This window comes from Oncorhynchus nerka, linkage group LG9a (assembly GCF_034236695.1).
Source record: "Oncorhynchus nerka isolate Pitt River linkage group LG9a, Oner_Uvic_2.0, whole genome shotgun sequence".
Taxonomy (NCBI): Eukaryota; Metazoa; Chordata; class Actinopteri; order Salmoniformes; family Salmonidae; genus Oncorhynchus; species Oncorhynchus nerka.
In genome coordinates, this window is record NC_088404.1 from 59,001,379 (window position 1) to 59,029,198 (window position 27,820).

Genomic DNA, 27,820 nt, shown 5'->3' on the forward strand with positions numbered 1-27,820 from the left:
ATCGTTGGTTCTAAGAATTGCGCACGCGCATTGTAGAGCGGTGGGACACCTTCAGCAAAGACAGTACACTAGGAAGAGAGGCGAACACTGCTTCTGCAATATAAATCCCCGATCACGTAAGCGATGCCATGGCGAAGTTGGCTAAGCAAAGGCCATGCGTAGGAACACTTCATTGGGTCTAACGGCCGTCTCGTGCCGAACTGCGCATGTGTGAGCCGTCAAATCAAAAACACTCCGACAAAGTTGTTTTTTTGACAAAAATAAAAACGTGTCAGTTTGTCACTTTCACGAGGTTGGAGTAATAATATGGTCAACTACTTAAGACATTGGCTCGAATCTAGGTTGTGCCTTTAGATTTCGAGAATTAATGACTAAATAAAACAATTGCATTTATCTTACCCCAAACTCCGGCCTGTAATATTTGGTCTGTTTCGCAAGCGTTTCCGGAAGTCTCGCGGTGTTGCGCCTCTGAGTTTAGTAGCTCTGTGCCTTCAGGCTACAATTTTTGGGGGCGCTGTCCTTGGACCCTTAGTTATGGCTTTACTAATAACCTATAGCTAATAATATTAGCATAATAGGCTGTAATATGTATTTTATGCAAAACCTTTTAAACAGACTGAAAATAGCTGTTGTAGTCTGAATCATTATGGAATGAAGAAAATACTGTATACGGGAGTCATACCTTATTTTTGTTTTGAGATCCTAGGTATGAATATTTCTATATATTATTTTGAAATTCACAAATCTTGATCTTCTTTCTCTCAAGTCCAAACTACAGCAATACATTCCTCCCTTTACAGTACCGACCCTTACAGAAACATAATACTGTAGTTGCATATTTGACCACTAGATGGGAGTAAATAAACATGTGTCATAAGTCTGTCAATGCTTCTTTTACTTCCTCCCTTTTCCTTAAAGAGCTCTGCTAGGAGCTCTCACCCATCAACACTTGACATCAGTATTGATGTAGGATAGGTTATATAAAACGGAAGCCAAGTGAACTATGTAAATACATCTGCAGTCCACTGTCATTCTGTATTGGAACTGTCCATTTTGTATCTTGGTTGTGTCTCAACAAGCAAGCTCAGCCTTTAGACATGCACATCATGAAAGGGTTACAAGATTTAATAAACATTGTTGTTATGTTGCCAACAGACACTATTGTGAAAAATAAGGACAATAATTAAAAGTGCCTTTACAATTGAATCAATCAAATCAATCAAATGTTCTCAGCACACTATAACAATTATTTCAAAATGAAATATTACTTATTCCATAGTTAAATACCACAACTTAAAATAAAAAAGCATCAAAAACAGAAAGAAATGCATAAAACAATATAAGCATATGTCAAAAGCTCAATGCATGATTAATAGTCTCAGCCAGGTCACTCATGATACAAGTCAGTATTCAACATCCATCCATTTCTGCCTAGTTAAATAAAGTTAAATAAAAAATAATAAAATACAATTCTGAGGATGTCAGGAGATGATGTGGAAACTTGCCACAGCAATAGAAAGTTATTCTTGTTTTAAGCCTATCCCAACCCTTAACCTTTAACCTTAACCACTCAGAGTTAATTCCTAACTTTAACCCTAACCTTAAAAATGTGAAGTTAATGCCTAAACTTAACCTTAAACACTTCAAACTTTTACATTTGGAACAACTCTGAAATTTGAAGTTTGAGAAACATGGATGAACGTCTAATTCTGACGGGAGACTGATAACTAGTTGTCTATCTACTGTATTCACTATCTGTGTGTGTTCTCTTGGTCATCTTTCTGTGAGGGACGATAGGAGGTAGGGGGGTAGCAGAACTATCACTTTCTGTCACATATGGCACACCCTACCCTGATAGCTGTTCCTCTACTCACTGGGAGGGGTTGATTACAGGAACATCCCACAGACAGACAGCACACTGGGAGTTCCCTATTCATAAACTTCCCATCAGAATAACTAGTTATATTCAACACCAAAACACACCAACTCCACAGTAAATGTAGGCCTATACTCCCTCACTCAGCAGGGTACCTGATTACAGGAGCATCCCACAGCACACTGTGAGTTTACTGCTCATAACCTGACCTCCCCACAAGAGTAAGTGTGTGTGTGTGTGTGTGTGCACCCTTCTCCTATTTCCAAATAGGAGAAACCTGAATATTAGGTTCCCTCTCTACCCAAGGGGATTCAATAGGACTGTTGCCAGAAGGGTTTTAGTAAGCATACTTGACAAGACTGTGCATGCCTTCAAATATTTTATACATAATAACACTTCATCATTGGCCTACTTACTTACATGTCAGCTAAGTAAAATCCATTCATGCTTTTTCAAACAGTTATGTTATGCAAATGTAAAAGGATGGACAATTTGCCAGTTACATTATTGTGAATCATTTTATGATGGGTTTAATTAAACATGATTTCCACAAACACAATGCAGCTTGAGGGACTGAGTGGAAGTGGTGGTAATACATATGTAGGATCTTAATTTGAGTCAGTTTGCTACTGCAGGAAAAAAAAAAAATGTGAATCATTATGTGGAATATTATGAATGGACATTTTTGTAGGGGTTGATAAATTTTCTTTAGGGCAAATCAATTCTGGAAATTATACACTTTAGAAGCCTTTTTAAAAGACAGGACAATTCTCAGCAACAAAAGAGTGATCAAATGAAGATCCTACATTTGTAGTGAAACGGCCCATTGCCTTCCTGGGAGACTGAGATAGCACCAGCTGGCTTCGCAAACAACCCCACTGTGGTGAATCACCAGTTTTAGGATGGGGTCAGGGCCTGATGTGCCCATCTAATCTGCCTGAGGGCAATGCCAGACAGAAGCACTGGCTCTTTGACACACAACAATAGGATTTGTGTTACTTACACAATTGTGTTTCTTTTTGACTATTTTTGACTATAATGTTGTGCTTCATATGGTTTATATGGAGTACAGAAAATTGTGTTAAACACATGTTTGTACTTGACTATAAAAAAACTAATTGAAATCGGTGACTACTACCACTAGGTGGGGCTTTGACTGATTTATCCATGAGAGTTGTCTTTTCAAATGTTTTCACATTGACCACATTTACATGCACACCAATATCCTATTATTATTCGGGACACAAGTATTATATTTTTGAGTTATACAAACGTCATATCCCGTTTACAATAAGTATTATATTTTTGAGTTATACAAATGCATTCAAACGTCGTATCCCGTTTACAATAGGCTGAAATGCTTGTATGAGAAACCTGGATAAGAAGCCTGGCATATGCTTATCTAAGACGGGAAACAGTGTCATGTAAAGATCTTCTCCTGTTTACTGTTGTTTTTGTGTTCTGCACAGGCCTCCGTTTCACATATGGGTGTCGTGTGACGACGCTTTCATCTGATTGTCAAACAAATCCCTTCAAAACATAGGCTACCTGCGCAGTTCCATCCACCATAATATTTCCAGAATAATAACCTATAATTGATTTATTATAATTGACCACTGGCTACTTTCACCCCTAATTTAGGAAAGTTTCTGCTCATCATTTCAGATATTCGGTAGGCTATTTTTGTCAACTATAATTAAATACATGCAGCTTCTCTTCTGTCACAACTTGTTGCCCCAGAAGACTAAATAACGTAGTGCTGACCAGAATAATGTCTTGCATCGATAGAATGAATGCTCTAGTAATCTAGTTAACACTGGTAAAGTTGTCTGTTTAGTTTAGGGACCAGGGAGAAAACACAATAACTCCAAAACAGTGGAAAGATTGGTCCTGTGCAAAATGTCCAAATGTCATCAGTTTGACCATTTTTAAGAAAATGAAAAACTGAGAAAGCGATGAAACTCGTTTTTGATAAGACTTCAGTTCATCTTGGGTGCATGTTTGATGTGGTTGAAATACGGTCTGCTTGCATAACAGTGTCAAAGATAACACATTACACACGCATTCACATTTTCTAAAGAGATGCTGAAAGAAAAATATCATATTTCTCCACACCCGTTTCCCGAGACAAAATTGACATTTGTATAATTTTACGGCAAGAAATGCATAATTCTGCAGGAGTTAATATTATATTAAACTACATATGAGAGGTTATAGGCCTACAGTAAGTGTCCATATTTCAGTTAATATTCCATTTAACCCATATGAACTTAAATTAGGCATATTCTGTTTATTCATTTACATTTACATTTAAGTCATTTAGCAGACGCTCTTATCCAGAGCGACTTACAAATTGGTGCTTTCACCTTATGACATCCAGTGGAACAGCCACTTTACAATAGTGCATCTAGGTCTTTTAAGGGGGGGGGGGGGGTGAGAAGGATTACTTTATCCTATCCTAGGTATTCCTTAAAGAGGTGGGGTTTCAGGTGTCTCCGGAAGGTGGTGATTGACTCCGCTGTCCTGGCGTCGTGAGGGAGTTTGTTCCACCATTGGGGGGCCAGAGCAGCGAACAGTTTTGACTGGGCTGAGCGGTTCATGGTAACAGGGATACTCATGAGCGGGATATCAAAGGTGTATGTAAACAGCTTAGCCAAAATAAGACCTTAAGCGGGATATGAGCTACTATCCGGAATACCGTGCGCATGTAAACTTAGTCAGTGATAGTTCAGCTGATATTGTTCAATATATCCACACAATTACTATTCATGAAATACTCTGGTCCTAAATATCATCTGGGTTTTATTATTTATTTAACATCTCATTTCCTTCAAAATATCATCAATTCCAGAGCTTTTTGTATAAAAGGAAACTTTCTCACATAACCAATTGGAAAATACTCTCGTGTTCTTCTTCAAATATCATAACTTTATGCAGAAGTATTATTATCAATAACTATTACACAAACTGTATGTATGAGTATCAATAACAAGCATCAGTTTTGCTGAGTACACTGAATCCATCCACTCCACCTGCCCAGCAAGTAGCACTTTCACACACCCATTGTAATTGTTTCAGATGCCTCTCATTCAGACAGCATGGGCACACTGGGTGACAGTAATCACTGTCTGTCTATTCTCTCTGGCCTGCTCCTGACCCCTTTCGCTGGGCTGCAACCTAGGGATCCTAAAAAAAAGTTGGGCCCTGAATTTTTTCCTGACCACCTGATCTGACCAAGAAACTCCAGCGCCTACTTATTTATAGCTTATAACTATAGGACCCAAACTTTTCCCTGGTCGGGTAACGTGGTCAGGACAAACTCTGGGCCATATCACAAAAGTTTAATATGGTAGTAGTGCTCCATACTGAAAGCCTAGTTGAGAAAATCAAGCTGAGCTTACATCTAGATATGAATCACATTCAAGGGTTTACTAGTATATCTCCAGTCAATCAGATTTCAGATTTTTCACACTGTGGCATTTGATTACACAGCCTACGCTCTGTTTGCATTAGCTTGGAGCTTGGTCCACTAAGATCATTCAGGTGACTCTAAATTAAATCCACTGATATTCCCCAATTCAATCAATCAATCAATCAAATGTATTTAGAAAGCCCTTCTTACATCCGTTGATATCACAAAGTGCTGTACAGAGACCCAGCCTAAACGTTGTTTACAAATGGATTACGTTATAAGGTATTTTATTTGTGAGTATTGAGTATTTTATTCTCTCTCTGTCTAGTTTAGAACATATGTAATATTTACAGATCCCATAATGGGACTGTATTAAATATATTCAAACCACTACATCTCTGAGTTGCCTCCCCTCTGCCTGAGCAGCAGCTCCACAATGCCCCCAGCATGCATTGCTTACGGAGCAATTCCACTATTTAAAGCTTTCAATTGTGATTTGCTGACCAGTTGCTGACTTTAGTTTTCATCCCTGTAGCCCATGGCCATTTAACTGGCGATTAAATTACTAAAGAGCTCCAATAGACTGGACAATGCCAGAGAGCTTTACATGTCACTGATGTCATCGGATGTAAAGAATAGGATTCTGCAGTTGGTCAGAATATCACTGTTTACAACAAGAAGCCACCACAGGGTGGGGAGAGAGAGTGTGTGTGGTTGTGTGTGTTTGTGGTTAGAAAGTGTGTGTTCATAGTGTGTTGGTTTAGCTTGGTGCTATGGTCGAGCATTTGTGAGTCTGTGTGTGGTGGTGGGTTGTAGGCAGGCAAAAAGAGATTGTTGATATGCTTTTTTCCTACAAACATGTTTTGGAGATCCAAGGAGAATGGGTTTTAGACTCTTTATTCTCTGAAATTAAAGGTGTAATTAAAGTTGGTATTGAATATCGTAGATAATGTGCCAAACAATATGATATTTATTGAATTTTATCTCATCATATTTCTCTCCCTGTTCTAGCATCAAAATACTAAGTTTCCATAGTTCATGTATACACTACCGGTCAAATGTTTTAGATCACCTACTTATTCAAGGGTTTTTCTGAATTGTTTTACTATTTTCTACATTGTTGAATAATAGTGAAGACATCAAAACTATGAAATAACACATATGGAGTCATGTAGTAACCAAAAAAGTGTTAAACAAATATAAATATATTTTATATTTGAGATTCTTCAAATAGCCACCCTTCGCCTTGACAGCTCTGACACATTTCCGGGATGTTTTATTTCAGCTCATTTTACATGTTGCGTTTATATTTTTGTTCAGTATAGTTCCTTATAGTACCCAGAGTATGGAATTGTTTTAAGTAGGTCATACCAAGGATCATAGAGCTATTTGATTTTGAATTTTAAGACCCCTTGAAGTATCAAAAAATATATAAAACAAATATTTGATTAAACATTGAATTTGGCCTTATTGCTACTAGCCCATACAAATGCATTGAATAACATGTTCATTACATGGAACAACAGATAGTCCCAAAAAACCTAATGGAAGTTTGTTCTGAAGTGTCTGTCCTATACAGTATCTGAGAAATAAGAAAGACCAGGAAGCTATTTCTATTTCATATGTATTGAGCCCCTTACTTTTGGCAGTAAACTATCTCCATATATACTTCCATACTTTTTCTTAACTGTTAAAGGGAACATTCAGATGAGTCTTGTAAGGCTCGTGAGCATCCTAGAGCAAATTATACAACGGGTGGGTCTAATCATGAATGCTGATTGGTTAAATCCGCATTCCAGCCGGTGTCTATTCCACAAGTTACCACCGGCTAAATCTATGACGTTAAAATGCCTATTTACTCTGTTCCATCTGACTGCGCAATCCACTGTCTCATCAGCCCAGCCAAGCAATTTATAAATTTGATCTCCACTATAAAAAGCATTAGACATTATCTCACATTTCTTTTAGACTAACATTTAGTTTTCAACAGTTTAAACCTTTCTGTCTTTCTCTGACATTTGCAATATTGTTTCAACATTCAAATTCGATCTCCAGCTGTGGCAAAGTAGTAATGAACGTGTCGGGATGAGTAGACAGACAGGCAGCTTTTTTCAGCCTGTCAAAATCATGAATCAGCATAATTTTCATGGATATATACAAAGAAATATCAATAGAAAAACAGGTCAAACAAAACGAATTGCAGCTAGTTTGCAGTCGTTCCAGCTTCAGTTTGAAGTTATTGTATTAGCTGTGTTGTTGGCTAGCTCCTCTGAACAGTGTCCTGACGAGAGAGCACATTTTCTATGCCAGGTGAAATCACGCCTGGCTCATTGATGGATGAATCCAAATAAATGCCACTAGAAAAAAGCTTAAACAATTGTAAATGCAGCTACTTTGTTTTTATCGCGTCCATAGATACAGAACAAAAAGACTGGGTTACGTCTCTGGCAACCGAACCGATAGATAGTAGCAACGATAGATTTGTGTCGGGACTATATCTTGTGGAAGGATGAAATAGTATGATTAAATTAATCAAATAAAGATTTTAATGAAAAGATGTAAATCGTTATTTCAATATGCTTGTAACCCATTGTATAAAAGTGATACTGCCCTCAAAGCCGGTGTTTGGAGGATATATTGGCAGTTTGCCAGCCCTCAAACTATGTTTGGCTGGCTGCCTCAGAGTAAGCAGCCAATCTTGGAGGGTGGAGGCCAAGCTTTTATTTCAGTGCTGTCCTGTACAGCAGTTTGTTTTTATAATAGACTCCTGGGTCCATCTCAGAGTAGGAGTGCTGGTTTAGGAGCTTCCCATTATGAACCAACTAATGTCCAAACTGATCCTGAATACACACCCAGGAGACAATATGGCCCAGTCCCAAACAGCTCCCTCACCCCTACCCAATGTCCATGTTGCAGACCTTTCATGGACGGGAAAGGAATTAGCAGCAGAGCAGCACAATAACGTAGAAACTCCATCCAGCCAATCATAAGGTCAGGTGGAGCTATTACCATGCTATTACAATATAGCTGATACCTGACAAAGTATAGATCTGCGAGTGGGGATCAAGAAAGAAGGCCGGGTGTATATTGATAGGGTCTAGGATTTGGATTAGTAACCTCACTCCCCAGGTTGAAATGTCTTCACTCACTCTTTTCAAATGACTAGCTTTAGAAAGGATCCCTGGTTTGAGTCAGGCTAGCTTTAGAAAGGATCCCTGGTTTGAGTCAGGCTAGCTTTAGAAAGGATCCCTAGTTTGAGCCAGGCTAGCTTTAGAGAGGATCCCTGGTTTGAGCCAGGCTAGCTTTAGAGAGGATCCCTGCTTTGAGCCAGGATAGCTTTAGAGGATCCCTGGTTTGAGCCAGGATAGCTTTAGAGGATCCCTGGTTTGAGCCAGGATAGCTTTAGAGAGGATCCCTGGTTTGAGCCAGGATAGCTTTAGAGAGGATCCCTGGTTTGAGCCAGGGTAGCTTTAGAGAGGATCCCTGGTTTGAGCCAGGATAGCTTTAGAGAGGATCCCTGGTTTGAGCCAGGATAGCTTTAGAGAGGATCCCTGGTTTGAGCCAGGCTAGCTTTAGAGAGGATCCCTGCTTTGAGCCAGGCTAGCTTTAGAGAGGATCCCTGCTTTGAGCCAGGCTAGCTTTAGAGAGGATCCCTGCTTTGAGCCAGGCTAGCTTTAGAGAGGATCCCTGGTTTGAGCCAGGATAGCTTTAGAGAGGATCCCTGATTTGAGCCAGGCTAGCTTTAGAAATGATCCCTGATTTGAGCCAGGATAGTTTTAGAGAGGATCCCTGGTTTGAGTCAGGCTAGCTTTAGAAATGATCCCTGGTTTGAGCCCAGTGAGGGACAGGGAAGGAATCTATACCCTCAGTGTAGTGTTGAAGGCTCTTCCCACAGAACAGGTATGAGGATAGGAACGACAGTTGCAGCCCAATGAGGTGTTCTCAGGGCGTGGATCTGAGTATTTCCCCAGTGGAACACTTTTTCTCTCTCTCCATATCTCTCTCTCTTTGTGTTTTGCTCACACTCTCAAATCTCACTCTCTCATTCTGTTCTTGGACCACGTGTCAAACAAAGTATAACTCAGTTGAGACACACACAGGTGATTTATTACACTCATTCGTAGTATTCCTTGCTCATTTCAAGGTATGTAAATAATCAGAAATGACACAATGATATACCGGCATGCTATGTAATAGCAGTGTTGATAATAAAACAACCTTAGTAATCTCAAAGCTCTAGCTATGAGACAAGTGACGTAATTACAGGTGTCATGGGCCAAGAAATTATATTGTTATAATGGGAACCACATATCAAGTATTTACGCATTTAGCTCTTGCTTGTGCACAAAATACATGGTTAAGACTATTTAGTAGGCTACAGCGGGGGTCCTCAACCTTGTCTTGCTCAGGGACCCCCTCCCAAGCAAACCGGCAACCCAGGGACCCCTATCACACGTTAGCAAAAATATTTTTTGCACATCAGGTTAATGATAATAGCAAGGAGAAGTAATCAACATTTTACATTTTTTTGTTTGTTATTACGTTAGCCATGTGTTGGTAAAAATGAATGTCCAAGTCAAGAAAGCTTACCAGCAGCCAGCGTCACTTGCCACAACTGGTACTCGCGGGTGCTTTTTCAAAGCCTATGTCAGATACTCCAGGGAGTGTCATTAGCTCCAGGGAGTGTCATTAGCTCCAGTGACTGTCATTAGCTCCAGGGAGTGTCATTAGCTCCAGGGAGTGTCATTAGCTCCAGTGACTGTCATTGTAGCTCCAGTGAGTGTATGTAGTTCAAAATCAGTTTATTCTGTTGTTGCTAGTGATATTCATAAAAAAACTCCCCCGGTTGAATACCCCTGGGCTACAGAGATATGTCACACCCTGATCTGTTTCACCTGTCTTTGTGATTGTCTCCATCCCCTCCAGGTGTTGCCCATCTTCCCCATTATCCCCTGTGTAAGTTTTGTTTCTTCGACACTGTCTGCATCTGGGTCATACCTGAAATGTGATAAGATGATTTCTAACATTATATTATGGCAACATTTCCATTTTGCCTCAGTAATGGCTCATTTTCATTAAACCTCTTCAAAACACGTTTTTCTATGTTCAGCCCGAAATGTGAAATCTTGTATAACTGCAGCACAGAGGGGAAACTTGTCAGAATCCCTACACACTAATTCAGCTGGTTGGGAGATGCAGTTGCATGTGATGTGATTTGGGACGGAGTGCTCTTTATCTGTTACATCTGTTGATACTGTACACTTAGCAGAAACTGAGACACTGCCACCATTCAGGTGCCAATTGCAGACTGGCTTTTGGGCAAACAGTGGTCCCAGGAATGTATACATGCTGTTACTCCAAGGTCTCTGACCTGACCTCCACATCTGAGCTCCCCTTGGTCCCACATTGGGTGTAAAGGGGTCATGGCTAGAAAGAGCTTTTGTCAAATTTACGTCAAAAGTTTTAGCTAACCATTTCCTAACCTTAACCTAATTATCCTAACCGGTTACGTTAATTCTCTCAACCTGCTGCCTGAGTTCTCCTAACCTTCTAGGAAAATGTATCCTTTCTAGTCAAAACTGGTGTAGGGTGAAATTGCCCCTAGATTATCTTGGGTCAGTTTAGCATTTTCACCACTAATGGTTAAGGTTGGGATTGAGGAGGGGATGCTGATCCTAGATCTACAGAGGGAAAACTTCACCCAGGAGTAGGGTTTAAAAATATTGAGTGGTTGGTTTAAAAAAACAAAAAGGACATGTCTCTGGGTCTATCTCTGGCCTGAACTTGCTCACCTGTGTTATGTAATGTATTCATAAAAAAATGTAGCATTTGGATCATGAGGACACACATGCTTTTCCTTGTTCGAACATGTGCTTGAGGTAGGAATTGTGACTCTTTGGCTATTTGGTCAGTTTACAAATGCATTTCTTCAAGAAGGCAAGACCAAGAAAGAAAGGGGGATTTAAAACCTAGCTAAGAAAAATTTGAAAGGTTTGTGGCGACTTGGAAGAAACGGAAAATGGTGGAAACTGTTTTTTTTATTTTTTTTAACTGATGGTGGGCCAGGTGAAGACGAGAGTGAGAATGAGTGGGCTACAGCCGTGAAAAAGAAAGTCAACAAAATAAACAAAGTTCTGATGGAAACTAAGAAATCCCTAGATTAGCTTATAGCCGGAGTGAGGGTTCTGTATCAATGTTACCTGGGGGATCCGTTCCAAATCACGGAGTATCAAGGATGCATTGGGTAAGGGGCCGTTGGTGAGAGTCAAAAGAGCTGGTCTTATTCATATTTTTTGTGTATCCACAGAACAGAATATGAGTGCTTTGTGCCTCAAAAATAATTTTGAATGGAATGTTTTGTGTATGGATTTCCGAAGCAGGGTGCCTGTCAAGGGAAAAAATTCCGGGGTTGCGCATGAAGTGGATGCAGTTTAAATACCTGAGGAAGTAAATGAAGTGATTTGTGTGAATGGTGAATGGTTTGTGTATGGTTGCTGAAACGGTGGAGCATGTATTGTTATATTGTAAGTATGTTGAAGAGAGAGAAAGATTTAAGTGTAGGATAATTGAGGTTGGACAGGGTTGGGGGGTTAGGAAGGGATTTGGGGGATGGTGGAGGGTCTATTAGAATTTAGTAGGGCTCTTTTTTTATTTTCTCAGAAGTACTGAGTTAGGTAGGAGGATTTAGAAATGTTGTAAACTGTAATTGACCACACACTTGTATCATAGAAGAAGAAGAAGAAGCCGTGAGATGTCGAAAGCAGAAGTGGGGTTTGAAGTTAAAAGTGCATCGAGCACAGTTAGCCAGAAATGTTAAATATGTTTAATTTAATAACTAGGGAAGCCAAGAACAAATTATTATTTACAATGACGGCCTACCCCAGCCAAACCCTAACAATGCTGGGCCAATTGTCCGCTGCTCTATGTGACTCCCAATCACAGACAGTTGTGATACTGCCTGGAATTGAAACAGGGTCTGTAGTGACACCTCTAGCACTGAGATGCAGTGCCTTAGACCGCTGCGCCACTCGGGAGCCCAAAAGAGAAAAATGAGTGGACAACAGTAAAGTCCAAGAATGGAACAAAAAGGGCTAAAATGAGTCTGATGAATCGTTCCTTGTTGGAGTACATTTTTTGGATAAAGATGTTTATTTGGATAAAGATGTTTATTTGGTAAACCCTTTTGAAGTCACGAGGAGGGTGAAGAAGGCGTTGGGAAAAGTGGATGCAGTCAAAGTAACCAGGAGCGGTATGGTGTTGATATTGTGTGTATCTAAAGAGCAAAAGGAGCGTGGATTGTGGTGCATGAAGTGAGCAGCTTTGATTTTTGGAGCATGGCACCGGTAAAAAGTGTGATTTCTGGCATCCCACTAGACATTTATTTTATATTGAACCTTTATTTAACTAGGCAAGTCAGTTAAAAACAAATTCTTATTTACAATGACGGCCTAGGAACAGTGGGTTAATTGCCTTGTTCAGGGGCAGAACGACAGATTTTTTTTACCTCGTCAGCTCGGGGATTTGATCTAGCAACCTTTTGGTTACTAGGTTCTTCAAAATTGACTGCAATGTCTCAAGAATTGGAACGTAAGAAAATGTATCAGTTCTGACTATTTGAACATAAGTTCCAGTAGTTTTGTTTATTCTATTGTCAAATCTAACACCAATGACTTTCTCAACTGGTTGAACTGTTCCTAATTTTTGTATGATATAAGCACTTTGTTATGATACCGAATTCAACAATGTGAAAGGATTTTCAATATTCTGAAAAGAATGTTGAATTTTTCTGATAGTTTGTGTCTTTTGAAGATATACATGCAAGAGTGGTTGTTTTAGCTTGACCCTGTATCTCTTGAACCGCTTCTTCCATGGAATATACAAAACTATTTACAGTCGTCTGACCTACACCTGCAGCCTGCAGTTGTGCAATAGCAGACTCACACATATCAAGTGTGTTCTTGTTAGAAATTGGTACAACATGGTTGCAACTAGAATTTGAAGGATAATCAGCATTAATTGGCTGATATCAACGGCTCTATTAGCATCCAAGTTAGCGTTTAACAAAATTTGACTGTCTCCGGAATGTGCCCAGTTTAAATGCTTACTAAAGCCTGAAAATGTACCAAATACACATCTGCTTGACCACATTTTAGTCTAAGAGTTCTACCAGGGCACATGCCATGCTTCAACTTGAGATGCTTCACAAGCAAGTTTGTACTTCCATGACTAGTATGGCAAACAAAACATATCATCATAATTTAATCGGCATTAGAGCAGGAGTCTGACGCCCCAAAAATAATCAATATTTTAGTAAAAAAAATCCAGGAGTAGTGCACATCCCTTGACCCATATGGAGAATTGGAAAAAGGAGCAAAGTTGATCTGTACTATTGATGTTTGATAAGTATTTGCAACTTGTAAAGTTGGGATACAGTGCCTTCGGAAAGTATTCAAACCCCTTGACTTTCTCTAAATTTTGTTACATTACAGTCTTCTGAAATTGATTAAATAAACACATTTCCTCAGCAGTCTACACACAATACCCTGTAATGACAAAACAAAAACAGTTTTTTTTTAATGTTGAGAATTAATTACAAATAAAAATAACTAACTTACATAAGTATTCAGACCCTTTGCTATGAGACTCGAAATTGAGCTCAGGTGCATCCTGTTTCCATTGTACCAAAGAAGGCCATTATACCAAAGAAGAAGAAGAACCCTGTTGCGCGCACGTCTTTGCGTGATCACGCCCCCCGAGCGTATGTGCGCGCATCCTTCTATCGCGTGGTGCTGATCATCCATATTGCTGTTAGTGGTGAAGTTTAGCTTGCAATTTAAAAGAGGCTCCCGGGCGCTTTTTAAATGTTTTAATTCAACACAAACCACTCTGCGTCTTAGACTGAATGCTATTTAGTCTAGGGGTGGAGTGGAGAAACGAGTTCATTCGAGGAATACTTCACATTTTCTTTGTTGAGTAGTAGGCGAATTTGTTGGTATCGTGAGGAAAAGGAGAAATGGCTACTCAGGTAGAGGCTCTCCTACCCAACAATCCTCGTATTAAACCAGAGGAGAATGGGCATGCGAGCAAGATGATACAGCATAGAGAGGACTGTCCTGAAAAGGGGGTGAAGCAGACATGTGTTGCCGACGAGGGTAGCAATATGAAAACAAACAACTCAGAACAGTGTTGGATTGCAACGAGGGAGCTACGCTCTAAACAGGCAAAAGAAAAGCGTAACAATCAAGAGAAAGACACCCTGGATCAAGAGATGCACACGACTGATCAAACGGAAGACTGTGTGAAATGCAGTAAAAATGAGTTTGCTGAAGCACCCCCGCCCAAGGTGAACCCATGGACCAAGAAAAAGAATGCGGTGACCGTGGTCAGCCAGAATGGACAATCACATCATGGTTTGTATTCTTCCAAAACTAGTACTGCCTGGGTTTAGGGTGCATTCACCTGAACCACTTGAAGGCCAAGCATGATCTGTTGCTGTCAGATCTATAATAGTAGGGTTGTTCCTCACGGGATAATGCTGCATTGCAAGCTCCCATCTAGTGTACATCTCTAGATAGTTAACTATATATAGAGTAAGGCCTCAAACTAGTTCTGTAATAGAGTGGATTGTAAGCTTCTTCCACGATATCATTTGAGTTAACGTTCAAAACATCGTACTGTGTCGTCTGACTGAGGACACCTGTTCTACAAATGCAATCAGATAAATGAAGCAGATGGCTAGAATAGTTTGACAGTGTCAGGCCTCACTAGGGTACGTTACAGGCTGAGCCCAGCGAGGTTTCACATGTTGTGATATTTAAAAACCATAACGTTATCATTACACTACTGACATCGCCTGTGCAAATGATCATTTCCCATGTCTTTATTTTTGTGCCAGCTGCGGATGAAGTGATTTGGGTTGACCGTCGCTTTCCCATTAGTTGCGTGGCTGGCTAGCATGGCTGTGTAGACAATGTTAGCAACAACACGATGTCTGAACTGAATCGGCAAGGCACATTAATACCGTAGCATTGTCATAGGTGGCACTGCGCTTTAACTTTCACGATTCAACGCTATGTAATTTATGGTAGCTACTACTTTTTTGTTGGCCGATAATTGTGAAGCGCTGTTTGCAGTGACATGCTGCCAGTGGACGTCTGAAGCTCCTGTTTTAATTTGAGAAAGATTAGCCTACCACGCTGGAAGTGAGTGCTGATGACTAATAACGCTAGCAACTGGGCCTAGCTAACGCCAGTTGGCTGATCTCCAGGCTCTAGCTAACGCCAGTTGGCTGATCTCCAGGCTCTAGCTAACGCCAGTTGGCTGATCTCCAGGCTCTAGCTAACGCCAGTTGGCTGATCTCCAGGCTCTAGCTAACGCCAGTTGGCTGATCTCCAGGCTCTAGCTAACGCCAGTTGGCTGATCTCCAGGCTCTAGCTAACGCCAGTTGGCTGATCTCCAGGCTCTAGCTAACGCCAGTTGGCTGATCTCCAGGCTCTAGCTAACGCCAGTTGGCTGATCTCCAGGCTCTAGCTAACGCCAGTTGGCTGATCTCCAGGCTCTAGCTAACGCCAGTTGGCTGATCTCCAGACTCTAGCTAACGCCAGTTGGCTGATCTCCAGGCTCTAGCTAACGCCAGTTGGCTGATCTCCAGGCTCTAGCTAACGCCAGTTGGCTGATCTCCAGGCTCTAGCTAACGCCAGTTGGCTGATCTCCAGGCTCTAGCTGACAATGACAATTACAACAATACTGAATTAACACTTATTTTAACTTAATATAAAACATCAATAAAATCTATTTAGCCTCAAATAAATAATGAAACATGTTCAATTTGGTTTAAATAATGCAAAAACAAAGTGTTGGAGAAGAAAGTAACATGTGAAATGTGTGCCAGGGAAAAAAGCTAACATTTAAGTTCCTTGCTCAGAACATGAGAACATATGAAAGTTGGTGGTTCCTTTTAACATGAGACTTCAATATTCCAAGGTAAGAGGTTTTAGGTTGTAGTTAATATAGTATTTATAAGACTATTTCTCTCTCTACCATTTGTATTTCATATACCTTTGACTATTGGATGTTCTTATAGGCACTATAGTATTGCCAGTGTAACAGTATAGCTTCCGTCCCTCTCCTCGCCCCTACCTGGGCTCGAACCAGGAACACATAGACAACAGCCACACTCAAGCTTCAATGCCATTACAACACTCCTTCCGTGGCCTCCAACTGCTCTTAAACGCTAGTAAAACCAAATGCATGCTTTTCAACCGTTCGCTGCCTGCACCCGCACGCCCGACTAGCATCACCACCCTGGATGGTTCTAACCTAGAATATGTGGACATCTATAAGTACCTAGGTGTCTGGCTAGACTGCAAACTCTCCTTCCAGACTCATATCAATCATCTCCAATCCAAAGTTAAATCTAGAATTGGCTTCCTATTTCGCAACAAAGCCTCCTTCACTCACGCCGCCAAACTTACCCTAGTAAAACTGACTATCCTACCGATCCTCGACTTATGCTAGGTAAAGCTCCGCCTTATCTCAGCTCACTGGTCACGATGGCAACACCCACCCGTAGCACGTGCTCCAGCAGGTGTATCTCACTGATCATCCCTAAAGCCCAAACCTCATTTGGCTGCCTTTCCTTCCAGTTCTCTGCTGCCTGCGACTGGAACGAATTGCAAAAATCTCTGAAGTTGGAGACTTTTATCTCCCTCACCAACTTTAAACATCTGCTATCTGAGCAGCTAACCGATTGCTGCAGCTGTACATAGTCCATCGGTATGTAGCCCACCCAATTTACCTATCTCATCCCCATACTGTTTTTATTTATTTACTTTTCTGCTATTTTGCACACCAGTATCTCTACCTGCACATGTTCATCTGATCATTTATCACTCGTGTTAATCTGCTAAATTGTAATGATTCACTCCTATGGCCTATTTATGCCTACCTCATGCCTTTTGCACACAATGTATATAGATTTTTTTATTTTTACTGTGTCATTGACTTGTCTACTGTTGTTGACTTGTTTATTGTTTACTCCATGTGTAACTCTGTTGTTGTCTATACACACTGCTATGCTTTATCTTGGCCAGGTCACAGTTGCAAATGAGAACTTGTTCTCAACTAGCCTACCTGGTTAAATAAATAAAATAAAAAATTACCTCGCAGCATTGTTACCCATCGCTCCACAAAATCCGCAGCCCTTGCAGCGCAAGGGGAATAACTACTCCAAATCTAAAAGCGAGTGACGTTTGAAACAGTTTTAGCGCACACCCAGCTAACTAGCTAGCCATTTCACATTGGTTACACCAGCCATTAGGCTGATAGGCTTGAAGTCATAAACAGCGCTGTGCTTGCGAAGAGCTGCTGGCAAAATGCACGAAAGTGCTGTTTGAACAAATTATTATGGGCCTGCTGCTGCTCAGTCAGACTGCTCTATCAAATCAGACTGAATTATAACATAGTAACACACAGAAATACAAGCCTTTGGTCATTAATATGATCGAATCCGGAAACTATCATTTCGAAAACAAAACGTTTATTATTGCAGTGAAATACGGAACCGTTCGGTATTTTATCTAACGGGTGGCATCCCTAAGTCTAAATATTCTTGTTACATTGCACAACCTTCAATATATGTCATAATTATGTAAAATTCTGGCAAATTAGTTCGCAATGAGCCAGGCAGCCCAAACTGTTGCATATACCCTGACTGCGTGCAATGAAATTACACAATTTCACCTGGTTAATATTGCCTGCTAAACTGGATTAGTAGTTATAACTAGTGATTATGATTGTTTTTTATAAGATAAGTTTAATGCTAGCTAGCAATTTACCTTGGCTTCTACTGCATTTGCGTAACAGGCAGGCTACTTGTGGAGTGCAATGGTTAGAGCATTGGACCAGTTAACTGTGCGGTTGCAAGATTGGAACCCCTGATCTGACAAGGTGAAAATCTGTCGTTCTGCCCCTGAACAAGGAAGTTAACCCACAGTTCCTAAGCAGTCATTGAAAATAAGAATGTGTTCTTAACTGACATGCCTAGTTAAATAAAAGGTATAAAATTAAAATAATAATCGGAAATCTGCGCCCAAAAATACACATTTCCGATTGTTATGAAAACTTGATATCGACCCTAATTAATCGGTCAACCTCCAGTATTGATTCCTCATATCTACAGCTGCCACATGATCAAAAGACAGCTTGATGTTAGCCAGTAAGTTAGTTAGCTCATTTGCTATGCTAGCTACCTATCAGCTTGGATGTAGACAACCCAATTAGTTTGTTGTGTACCTGGCGCCTAATACGTTCTATCATATCCTTCTGATATAGAATAAATGAGACCCTAGTTTATTACACTGACCAAAAATATAAACATAAGTAAAGCGTTGATCCCATATTTAATAAGCAGAATTAAAATATCCCAGAAATGTTCCATACACACATTATTTCTCTCAAATGTTGTGCACAAATGTAATCAGCTTCTTGATATGCCACAAGTCAGGTGGATGGATTATCTTTAAAGGAGGAATACTCACTAACAGAATGTAAACATCATGATCATTACACAGGTGCACTTTGTGCTGGGGACAATAAAATGCCACTCTAAAATGTTCCGTTTTGTCACACAACACTATGCCACAGATGTCTTGATTTCAGGGAGCGTGCAATTGGCATGCTGACTGCAGGATTATCCACCAGAGCCGTTGCCGGAGAATTTAATGTTAATTTAGCCATAAGCCGCCTCCAAACTTCATTTTATGGAATTTCGCAGTACGTCCAACCGGCCTCACAACCGCAGACCACGTATAACCACGTAAGCCCAGGACCTCCACATCCAGATTTTTCACCTGCGGAATCGTCTGATACCAGTCACCCGGACAGCTGATGAAACTGGGTTTGCACAACCAAAGAATTTCTGCACAAATGGTGGTCATGCCAGATACCGTTTTCTGATCCACGCCCCTATCTTTATTATTTTTTATTTTTTAAAGATTTGACCAACAGATGCATATCTGTGTTCCCAGTCATGTGAAATCCATAGATTAGGGCCTAATTAATTAATTAAAATTGACTGATTTCTGTATATATCACATCAAATTTGGTTTCTCATGCATCGAATGCAACAGGTGAAATGCTTACTGACAAGCCCTTAAACAATGCAGTTAGAGAAAGGGTTATGAGAATATTTACTAAATAAACTAAAGTAAAAATAGTCAAATAAAAAGTAACACAATAAAAATGACGAGGCTATATACATGGGGTACCAAGTCAATGTGCTGCGGTACAGGTTAGTCAAGTTATTTTGTACATGTACAGTTTAAGTTTACATACACTTATATCGGAGTCATTAAAGCTCATTTTTCAACTACTCCACACATTTCTTGTTAACAAACTATAGTTTTGGCAAGTCGGTTAGGACATCTACTTTGTGCATGACACAAGTCATTTTTCCAACAATTGTTTACAGACAGATTATTTAACTTATAATTCACTGTATCACAATTCCAGTGGGTCAGAAGTTAACATACACTAAGTCGACTGTGCCTTTTAAAAAGTTTGGAAGATTCCAGAAAATGATAGGCTAATTTACGTAATTTGAGTCAATTGGAGGTGTACCTGTGGATGTATTTCAAGGCCTACCTTCAAACTCAGTGCCTCTTTGCTTGACATCATGGGGAAATCAGGGACAAAGATCGTACTTTTTGGAGAAAAGTCCTCTGGTTTGATGAAACAAAAATAGAACTGTTTGGCCATAATGACCATCGTTATGTTGGGAGGAAAAAGGGGGAGGCTTGCAAGCCAAAGAAAACCATCCCAACTGTCAAGCAGGGGGTGGCAGCATGTTGTGGGGTGCTTTTCTGCAGGAGGGACTGGTGCACTTCACAAAATAGATGGCCTCATGGGGAGGGCAAAAATTACGTGGATATATTGAAGCAACATCAAGACATCAGTCAGGAATTTAAAGCTTGGTCGCAAATGCGTCTTCCAAATGGACAATGACCAAGCATACTTTCAAAGTTGTGTCAAAAATGGATTAAGGACAACAAAGTCAAGGTAATGGAGTGGCCATCACAAAGCCCTGACCTCAATCCTATAGAAAAATGTGTGGGCAGAACTCAACATGCCTGTCCGAGCAAGGAGGCCTACCATCCAGACTCAGTTACACCAGCTCTGTCAGGAGCAATGGGCCGAAATTCACCAAACTTATTGTGGGAAGCTTGTGGAAGGCTACCCAAAACGTTTGACCCAAGTTAAACAGTTTAAAGGCAATGCTACACTCAATTAGTATTTTGTATGTAAACTTCTGACCCACTGGGAATGTGATGAAGAAATGAAAGCTGAAATAAATCATTCTCTACTCATTCTCTCTACTCTACATTCTCTATTATTAGAATGTAAAATTCGGACATTTTACATTCTTAAAATAAAGTGGTGATCCTAACTGACCTAAAACTGAATTTTTACTAGGATTGAATGTCAGGAATTGTGAAACTGAGTTTAAATGTAGTTGGCTAAGGTGTATGTAAACTTCCGACTTCAACTGTAGGTAGGGGTAAAGTGACTGCATGGATAAAAAACAGCGAGTAGCAGCAGTGTTTGATGAATTGTTCAGCAGTCTTCTGGCTTAGGGGTAGAAGCTGTTAAGGATCCCTTTGGTTCTAGACTTGGCTTTTCGGTACCGCTTGTCGTGCGGTAGCAGAGAGAACAGTCTATGACTGGGGTGACCTGGAGTCTTTGACTCTTTTAAAAAAAAAAAATTATATGAACTGTAACACAGTAAAATCTTTGAAATTGTTGCATGTTGTGTTTATTTTTGTTCAGTGTAGTTGGTTACCTTGCTAGCAAGTTTAGTGTTATCTGTGTCACTATGTGTTTGACACAGATTGTGAGGAGACCAGTGTAAAATCTGAATCTGCAGTTCGCAAACTATTCATTCTTTTTGAACAAGTCTTTTAATTATTTTTATTTTTTGGTACGGTCTCCAGTCAGTTTTTCTACGTGACTCGTTCATTTAAGCCGGTCATTTGATCTGCTAATGCTGACCTCAATGAGTCCTACAGCAGGATTTAATACATGCTCCTCACACTCAGCTGCTCCAGAAACGTCCTCTGACCAACTTTCTGTATCCACGCAGGAACATCATGAAAAGAGAGAAGAAAACAAATACCTGTTTTAGAACTGATAATTGATAGCATGGTGCACAACATTGTACTTATCACCCTCACAGCAGTCAAACAAGGCCTTCCGCCAGGAGTTGTTTACAATCTAGTCTGGTTGCGGCCATAACTAGACCTTGTCTCAAATGTATCAAGAAATGATCTGATTTGTATGCCGAGCAAACAACAAATGTCCATTGTTTGAAGCAGCCTTTTACAAGTCTGTCACATATGACAGCTCAGGCCAGTATGATGTAGCAATGTGATAGTCGCTGTCACTACACTGGAAGTTAATAGGAAGATTATTTTATATCTCGTCACGATTCCAAAGCTATATGATACTAGATAGCAAATTCATTATCCCAGAAAAGATTTATAATGTTGTACCCCTTGTTGATGCAATTTGTGCTAATGTTGGGAAAAGAGCGCTCCAGTTTTATTACAAATTCAAAATAGACTGAAGTAGGGAAATATGTGTTACCACGACCTGTTGATTTGGAATAATTGCGTCCCGTCTATTTTCAGTTTAGGCTACTTTTGCAGGTGTCACTAGTTACTACAGCCACAATGTCAAAATGATAAACAACAAATGTGCTTTTGGGTTAATTTGGGATTAGACATAAGGTTAGCAGTATGGTTAGGGGTAACGGTTAGGTTTAAAATCTGATTTGAACAAGATACATGTTAGTAAGATAAATGTTAGTAATAAGCAGGGTTTATAACTTTGTGGCTGTGGTAACTAGTGAAGACCCCCAACTTTACGAACTGCTAGTGCAATTGGTTAGCCTAGCCTAGGCCAGTGGTTTCCAAACTTTTTATAGTCCGTACCCCTTCAAACATTCAACCTCCAGCTGCGTACCAGGGTCAGCGCACTCTCAAATGTTGTTTTTTGCCATCACTTTGTGGGAAGTGACAAAGAGCTCTTATAGGACCAGGGTACAAATAATAATAAATACTTTTGCCCTTTATTTAGCAATCTTACATATAAAACCTTATTTGTTCATCAAAAATTGTGAATAACTCACCACAGGTTAATGAAAAGGGTGTGCTTGAAAGGATGCGCATAACTCTGCAATGTTTGGTTGTATTGGAGAGAGCCTGTCTTAAATCATTTTCCACACACAGTCTGTGCCTGTATTTAGTTTTCATGTTAGTGAGGACCAAGAATCCACTCTCACATAGGTATGTGGTTGCAAAGGGCATCAGTGTCTTGACAGCGCGATTTGCCAGGGCAAGAAACTAAGGGCAGCCCAATCCAGAAATCTGGCAGTGGCTTCTGATTAAATAACATTTTCACAGAACCGCTTGTTGCAATTTCTGTCATGTTCAGTTATCGGTAAGTGGATAGGAGGCAGGGTATGAAGGGATAACGAATCCAGTTGTTTGTCAGTTTCGGGGAAAATACCTGCATAATTGCGCACCTAGCTCGCTCACGTGCTTCGCTATATCACATTTGACATTGTCCGTAAGCTTGAGTTCATTTGCACACAAAAAAATCTGACAATATGGAAAGACCTGTGTGTTGTCCTTGTTAATGCAGACAGAAAAGAGCTCCAACTTCTTAATCACAGCCTCAATGTTGTCCAGCACATTGAATATAGTTGTGGAGAGTCCCTGTAATCCTAGATTCAGATCATTCAGGCGAGAAAAAACATCACCCAGATAGGCCAGTCATGTGAGAAGCTTGTTTCTCAATTCAAAAAAACATTTCAATACTTTGCCCCTTGATAACCAGCACACTTCTGTATGTTGTAAAAGCGTTACATGGTTGTTGCCCAAATCATTGCATAGTGCAGAAAATAAACAAGAGTTCAGGGGACTTGCTTTAACATAAAGCAAGGCCCCTCTTACACAAAACGTCTTTCAAGCTGTCAGGCATTCCCTTGGTAGCAAGAGCCTCTCGGTGGATACTGCAGTGTACCCAAGTGGCGTCGGGAGCAACAGCTTGCACGTGCGTTACCACTCCACTATGTCTCCCAGTCATGGCTTTTGCGCCATCAGAACAGATACCAACACATCTTGACCACCAAAGTCCATTGGATGTCACAAATCTGTCCAGTACTTAAAAAATATCCTCATGTTGTCCTGGTTTGCGGAAGAGGATGTTTTCCTTAATTGACCCCCCATAAATGTAACAGACATATACCAGGAACTGTGCCAGGCCCGCCACATCTGTTGACCCATCCAGCTGTAACACACAGAATTCACTGGCTTGTATGCCAAGCAGTAATTGTTTCAAAACATCTCCTGCCGTGTCACTGATGCGTCGTGAAAGTGTTGTTTGATGAAGACATTGTCTGTATAGCTTTTTTGGCCTTTTCCCACAGCGTTGTCCCAGCCATAGCTGTGTCAGAAGGAAGAATTAAGTCTTTGACAATAGTATGGGGCTTGCCTGTCCTAGCCACTCGGTAGCTCACCAGATGCTTCTAGCCTCTCCTTATTAATGGTATCTGTTGCGTTTATACATGTCTCCCTACTTGAAAGTCGAGTGGCTTATTTTTCACATTGTAACGGTTAATGTGATTGGATGTTAACTATTTGACTAGGCTACCTGTAGATGGTTTAATTTTATTTTGGGCAGTGAAACGAGGCTACTCAGGCAAGGAAAACAAACCTTACCCAAATGCATAGCCTCGTTGGAAAATATAAATGTACTGTTTGAATTTTTCTTAAAAAATAAACATGTAAATCACATTTTATTATTTTTATTATTTTTTGAACCATAGTAGACCATCTTAAAACAATTCCAAATGTCAGCTTAGACTTAAGAATGAACAAAACAAGGCTATGCTGTTGCACAGGCTTCTACAAGCAAGCGCCACTGCTGATCTCACTACCTTTTTGAATATTGTGTTCCACTATATAACCAGTTAATATTACGATTTCAATACATTCATATTAAATGGCGCTTGATTTTTTAAAATGAACTAAATATATACCTGCCAAAAGTATGTGGACGCCTGCTCGTCGAACATTGCATTCCAAGATCATGGGTCTTAATATGGAGTTGGTCCCCCCCTTTGCTGCTATAACAGCCTCCACTCTTCTGTGAAGGCTTTCCACTAGATGTTGGAACATTGCTGATGGGACTTGCTTGCAGTTGGTGTTGGAATTCATCCTAACGGTGTTTAATGGGGTTGAGGTCAGGGCTCTGTGCAGGCCAGTCAAGTTCTTCCACACCGATCTTGACAAACCATTTCTGTAGGGGCCTCACTCAGTGGTGTTGTCATACTGAAACAGGAAAGGGCCTTCCTCAAACTGTTGCCACTAAGTTGCAAGCACAGAATCGTCTCGGATGTCATTGTATGCTGTAGCATTAAGATTTCCCTTCACAGGAACTAAGGGGCCTAGCCCGAACCATGAAAAACAGCCCCAGACCATTCTTTCTCCACCACCAAATGTTATTTTGCACTATGCATTTGGGCAGGAAGCATTCTACTGACATCCGCCAAACCCAGATCCGTCTGTCGGATTGTCACATGGTGAAGGGTGATTCATCACTCCGGAGAACGAATTTCCACTGCTCCAGAGTCCAATGGAGGCAAGCTTTACACCACTCCAGCCGACGCTTGGCATTGCTCATGGTGATCTTAGGCTTGTGTGCTGCTGCTCGACCATGGAAACCGATTTAATGAAGCTCCTGATGAACAGTTCTTGTGCGGACATTGCTTGCAGAGGCAGTTTGTAACTGTAGCAACATTTTTACGCACTTCAGCACTTGGCAGTCCCGTTCTGTGAGCTTTTGTGGCCTACCACTTCACTGCTGAGCTGTTGTTGCTCCTAGACATTTCCACTTCACAATAACAGGGCTTACAGTTGACCGGGGAACCTCTAGCAGGGCAGAAATTTTACCAACTGACTTCTTGGAGAGGTGGCATCCTATGACGGTGGCATGTTGAAAGTCACTGAGCTCTTCAGTAAGGTCAGTCTACTGCCAACGTTTGTCTATGGAGATTGCATGGCGGTGTGCTCGATTCACTAATTGCCCTTGACAACCAATCCACTAATTTGAAGGGGTGTCCACTTTTCTATATAGTGTGAGGCAATTAGGATTTGTTATCTGTAATAGTTATGATAAATTAGGCATTGTTGCGCACTGTTGGCATATAAACGTGCACTTATTTTTCCAGTGTGCCTGTTTTTATTAGAGTACTGAAAAACAATCAGGCGAGGCCTCGAACACTAACAAAATGTCATGCCCATCCCTGTAGGCTGCAATAAAGTTACAACTGTGATCCTCTTCTTTTGACTTTTTATTTTTGCCATGAAGTGTTTGCAATATGCTGTAACAGCTGTTTTTTTAAACCAGCAGCACAGCTTTGAAGGGGTTCTTCTCAATGATGGGGAAAAAATTAGCTGAGTCTAGGTTTGTGGTGGAATAGGCTATTCTTTCACATCAATTTAAATTTTTCTCCCAAAGCATAATGGTCTGGTCCGCTTGACCAGACGGTGGTATGCACTATGCAGCTCTAATCATTAGTTTAAAAAGCTACCTTTTGGTTCACTGAGGTACTTGCTTACTATAGCAAAAAGCGAAACTCTGGGTAGTGAAGTCCTCCCTTCCTCTCTCTCAGCTGTTTATGTCAGCCTGTCTACCCAGGTCTCTCAGCTCTAGACTTTTGATCTTTAAAGGGATGCTTTTCCATAGAGTTGCAGCCAGTCCACATGGTCACGCAGTGCCTCTATTACATTATTTTGGGAGAACCCTGCACTAGTGTACCTGTAGACTTCCAGCCATTGCGCTAATGCTAGTTAGCATTGGCTCGTGAAACTACCTAACTTCCTTCGTACTGCACACAGAGATATAAACATGGTATCCACAAGTTCCAGAATCTTGCAATATCCCTTTAAAGAGTTGCATCTGTTTTTGGCTCATCGACACGGACACATCCCAGTGAAAGCACACTGTGCTTCAGATGGGAGTGCTGGCCTATGCCTAGGGTGTGTTGCTGTCGCCTCAGGCAGAGGCACAGTGGCCTTTTTCCTGCTCAGCCAGCACTCCAGTGTTTGAGCCTGTTACTCAGCTGGTGGTGATGTCACCCTACTGATCATGTGACGCTAGTGAGTGTCTTCGAGATGTGTGCGCGAGAGGGAGGGAGGGAGTGTGTATGGCTGCGGGTGTCTTTTCCTCAATGTTTGGTTCTCACTGACCTCTGTCGTCATGGTGTTGCAGCAGCTCTTCTCCTTAGATCTAATCTAGGACACTACTGTGTGTTGAAGTGCCTTAGATGCAGACCGCTACAGACTGCTTTCTATTTCAGTTGATTCATTATCTTCCCCTGAGCCCAGTTCTTGTGCAGCTTCTGTCAGAATAAGTGCTGATCGACTAAACAACATTTCTTTGGTGTCTTTCATGTCTGATGGTTGGTGTGGCAGTTTAAGCTAATTTCCTGAAATTCTACACATTTTGCCATGGCTTATGCTATGAGTGACTCAAACATAACAATCGGTGCAATGACAAAATACCTCAATCTATAATATTTTGAACGTCAGATTCTCCCTGACTGTCTAGCCTTTATTTAGGTGATTGTTAGTTCTCAAAGATCTTATTTAAGAATACACTCTGTGGCCAGTATATTGAGCCAGTTCATGAAAATGGGTTCGCTCCTACAGACAGTGAGTCACGTGGCTGTGGCTTGCTATATAAAGCAGGCAGACCGGCATTGAGGCATTCAGTTAGTTTCGTTTGAACATTAGGTCACTCTTTTTGCCCATTCTAAGTGACTTTGTTCTAATCTCTCAAACGGCCAGCCTCCTGGGCTTTTCACGCACGACAGTGTCTAGGGTTAACTGAGAATAGTGCGACAAACAAAACATCCAGTCTAGCAGTCTAGTGGGTGAAAACGGCTCGATGAGAGTTTTAAAGTAGAATGGCAAGAATTGTGCAAGCTAACTGGTGGTTCACAAACGGTCAAATAACGGTGCAGAACGGCATCTCGGAACGTACAACTTCTCGGTCCTTGTCACAGGTTATTGCAGCAGACGACCACATTGGTTTCCACTCCTATCAGCTAAAAATAAGTGTCTCCAGTGGGCACGTGATCACCAACACTGGACAATTGAAGAGTGGAAAAACATTGCTTGGACCGATGCATCTCGGTTCCTGTTGCGTCATGCATGCTGATGGCAGAGTCAGGATTTGGCGTAAGCAGCATGAGTCCATGGCCCCATCCTCTGCCTGGTGTCAACGGTACAGGCTGGTGGTGTAATGGTGTAGGGAATGTTTTCCTGGCACACGTTAGGTCCCTTGATACCAATTGAGAAATGTTTGAACGCCACCTTGTAGAATCCACGCCCTCAGAGAATTCAGGCTGTTCTGGAGGCAAAGGTGGGTCCGATCGGGTATTGTACGAAAATGTATGTATATACTCA

General features: G+C 40.9%; 1 protein-coding gene across 1 annotated transcript in view; it reads left to right on the top strand.

Annotated features, from left to right (window-relative positions):
* Positions 1 to 14,049: 14,049 nt before the first annotated feature.
* Positions 14,050 to 27,820, top strand: part of LOC115134664 (la-related protein 1-like) — a 124,773-nt gene continuing 111,002 nt past the window's right edge. The window contains 1 exon segment of the mRNA XM_065022734.1: positions 14,050 to 14,698. Within this exon segment, the coding sequence (XP_064878806.1) occupies positions 14,302 to 14,698 (397 nt within the window). The 5' untranslated portion in view covers positions 14,050 to 14,301.